We start from the raw sequence: 3,442 nt of genomic DNA on the forward strand, positions 1-3,442 counted from the left end.
CCCCCCCGGGTCAGATCTCAACCTCTTCCAACTGCTGGTGCTCATCGACAAAATGTGGATGATCATACGGGGGGCTGAGCACCGTAGTCACCAAGAGGGCCTCCGCCATAGAGTTGGGGGGAGGATTGAGCGAATGTGGTAGAACAGGGCCTGGTGCAGCGGAAACACGCAGGTCTAAGTGGGGGCTCCTAATTGAGTCTATGGCACGTCCCTGCACCAACTGGGTCTTGGTATAAATGCCACGCTCTGCTGTGGCTTTCCTCACATCCTTCCCCCTCCAGAGCACTTATCACCGTGTGACACACTCTATATTTTACTCTTTTAATATTTGTTCATTGTAGTTCTCTCTCACGTCAGCTTCCTAAGGGCCGGGCCACGGCTGTGTTCACAGCTGGGCCCAGAACTGTGTTTGGCATACAGCAGGTGCTCAAGAAATGCTCCCAGAGTGAATGAATGGATGTTAGAATTAAATCAGGAGTAGAATCACAGAATGAGTGGCCGGCCCCATGGGTTAGCGGTGAAGTGCGCGCGCTCCGCTGCTGGCGGCCCAGGTTCCCATCCCCGGCGTGCACCGACACACATGCTGTGGCTGTATCCCACATAAAGTGGAGGAAGATGGGCACGGATGTTAGCTCAGGGCCAGTCTTCCTCAGCAAAAGGAGGAGGATTGGCAGATGTTAGCTCAGGGCCGATCTTCCTCACAAAAAAAAAAAAGAATCATAGAATGTTAGACAGTGAGGCTAAGCCAGCCCATTAGGAACTTGACTCAGGCAGGGAGGGGGGAAGAGGGGAGCCCAGCCCTCCACGCCTGAGTGCGGGGGACCCCAGGAAGAGATGCCTCCAGTGGCCCTGCCCCACACCCGCCTCAGTGTTCCAGGTCTCCTGACACCATGCGCACCCGATACCTCCTGGCTCTGTTTCTCATCCTCCTGGTATTAGGATTCGGTGAGTGGGGTTGGCAGGGGAGGAAGGTCTGGGAGGAGGGATAAGCTCCAAGCATCTTCCCAGCCCCGTTCTCACAGGGCCCTACCCCTGCCCCCTCCTCTCCTTCCCTGCCTCCTTCTCCCCCTGCTGCAGGCCCTTCAGCTCTCTTACCGTTCTCTCCCCCTGCAGAGGTCCAGGGGGCCCAGGAACATGAGGTTGCCAGCACCACCCTGCTCACCCAGGTGCAGGAATCACTCCTCAGTTACTGGGATTCAGCCAAAGCAGCCGCCCAGGACCTGTACAAGAAGACATACCTGTCCACGATGGATGAGAAAATCAGGTACCACCCGCCCTGCAGGCACCAGGGGGCTGGCCCCACTTCCTACCGCATCCAGAACCCAGGATTCCAGGCCCCAGCCCCTCCTCCCTCAGACCCAGGGGTCCAGCCCCTCAGCCCCTCCTCCCTCAGACCCAGGAGTCCAGGCCCCAGCCCCTCCTCCCTCAGACCCAGGAGTCCAGGCCCCAGCCCCTCCTCCCTCAGACCCAGGATTCCAGGCCCCAGCCCCTCCTCCCTCAGACCCAGGGGTCCAGCCCCTCAGCCCCTCCTCCCTCAGACCCAGGAGTCCAGGCCCCAGCCCCTCCTCCCTCAGACCCAGGAGTCCAGGCCCCAGCCCCTCCTCCCTCAGACCCAGGAGTCCAGGCCCCAGCCCCTCCTCCCTCAGACCCAGGAGTCCAGGCCCCAGCCCCTCCTCCCTCAGCCCCAGGGGTCCATCCCCCAGCCCCTCCTCCTCAGATCCTGTGTTCTTTCTCCCCAGGGACATGTACAGCAAAAGCACGGCGGCCGTGAGCACTTACACAGAGATCCTTACTGACCAGCTCCTCTCTCTGTTGAAGGGAGACCAGTAACAGCTGGGCCCCTGGTCGTGGGGCAGGGGCGAGTCCAGACCCCAGCAACCCCTTGGCTCCCCTGACCCACCCCGTCTTCCTAGCAGCTCTCAGCATCCTACTCCCAAGTGTAGCCTGACTTATCAATGAAAAAATGCCAAGTTTATCCTCTTCCATGTGGTTGCTTTTCTGAGACCTCAGGGGCCAAGATGGAGGGACTGATTCAGTCTAGCCAACATTTACTGAGCACCTACTATAGGTATGCAGCCCTAACCTCGTCAGTGGGAATAAAGAGGCGAATAATATATTCATATTATATATCTATATATATTATACATAATAATATAATATAATGATAATAACAATGAATAATCATAACAATAATTAGAGACCGCCCTTCACAGAGATCTGGCTTTCTTATCTGTAAAATGACAAACCATGGACACAGCTAACCTATGGTGACCTCAGGCAGTGCCCAGGCCCTGGGCTGACACTTTAAATGTGCCATCGCCGTGAGGTCTCCAACGGTCCTGTGACAGAGGGGAGACTGATGCCCACAAGTCGCTGCTGAGTGTAGGAAGTAAACGCACACGTTGGCTAGGACCCAAGAGTACAGACCTGCAAAAGCCGTGCTCCGAGAAAATCCCCATACATTTGTCCCACATGTATTTACTGAGACCCTACCAGGCCCTGGGGACACAGCAGGGAACAGACAGACAGTCCTGCCTTCATGTGGCCCCTCAAAAAGCTACTGATCGGGTCCTGGCCCAATTCCAGACAGTTTTAGTGATTACAACTTTGTGGTATGTTTTGTGAGCTGTGCTCTCGTTAGCAACAGAAATAACATTTCCTGCTCCTACTCAGGGCCAGGAGCTCTGCTCCATCCTGAGGCCACACACAGAGAGGCTGGGGGGAGGGGGGAGGCAGAGATGAGCAAGACAACCAATGGAGAAGGCAACTTCCAACAGCAATCGGGCAAACGAAGACGAGAGGAAGTGAGGAGGTGGAGGCCTGGGTGCGGCCACCTCGGATAGGTCCTGAGTTTCTGCGCCGGGAGGGCCCTCTAGAGGACCTGGCTGGGCTGGTCACGGGGGATACATCACAATGCAGTGTGTTAGGGCTTGGAGAGTGGGGCGTGGGGAGGGGACACTCACTTGGCCCCCAGGTCTGGGGGTTGGTTAGTGGTTGCAAGACGGTATCCGGGCAGTGGGGATTGCAAGCAAAAAGCACAGAGTGTGCAAATAAGAGCAGAGGCTCTGTGGTCTGAGAGAGGACAGGGCTGGGGCCTGGACTCCTAGAACCTGAGGGAGCAGAGGGTGATCCCGGGCCCCGAAGTCCCAGGAGGAGGGCTGCCAGCCCCGGAGGATTCAGAGCCTCTATTTCTCCTAATGTGCTCGGCATTAACCTCCAGCCAGCCTTTCAGCACTCTTGGGGCAGTTTTCCCAGGTCCCGGGGCTGGGCAGCTGAGAGTCTAGCAGAAAACAGAGCCCACGGGGAGTGGTTGTGGGAAATGCCCCCAAGTCTCCAGGGCCTGGGAAGAGCCGAGGCTGCCAAACCCAGGGGGTGATGCGGGGGGGTGCACACTGGAGGAACAATCCCTGCTCTATCCACTTGTTTCCCACAGACTCAGGCC

At 57.2% G+C, this 3,442-nt stretch overlaps 1 protein-coding gene across 1 annotated transcript; it reads left to right on the top strand.

Annotated features, from left to right (window-relative positions):
- The first annotated feature begins 216 nt into the window (after nt 1-216).
- On the top strand, nt 217-1,980 carry APOC2 (apolipoprotein C2). Its single transcript, XM_058530985.1, has 3 exons — nt 217-945; nt 1,114-1,264; nt 1,740-1,980. Exons 1-3 carry the CDS (start codon nt 891-893, stop codon nt 1,828-1,830), a joined length of 297 nt encoding a protein of 98 aa, XP_058386968.1. The 5' UTR covers nt 217-890; the 3' UTR covers nt 1,831-1,980.
- The last annotated feature ends 1,462 nt before the right edge of the window (nt 1,981-3,442 follow it).

This window comes from Diceros bicornis, chromosome 34, assembly GCF_020826845.1.
Source record: "Diceros bicornis minor isolate mBicDic1 chromosome 34, mDicBic1.mat.cur, whole genome shotgun sequence".
Classification (NCBI taxonomy): Eukaryota; Metazoa; Chordata; class Mammalia; order Perissodactyla; family Rhinocerotidae; genus Diceros; species Diceros bicornis.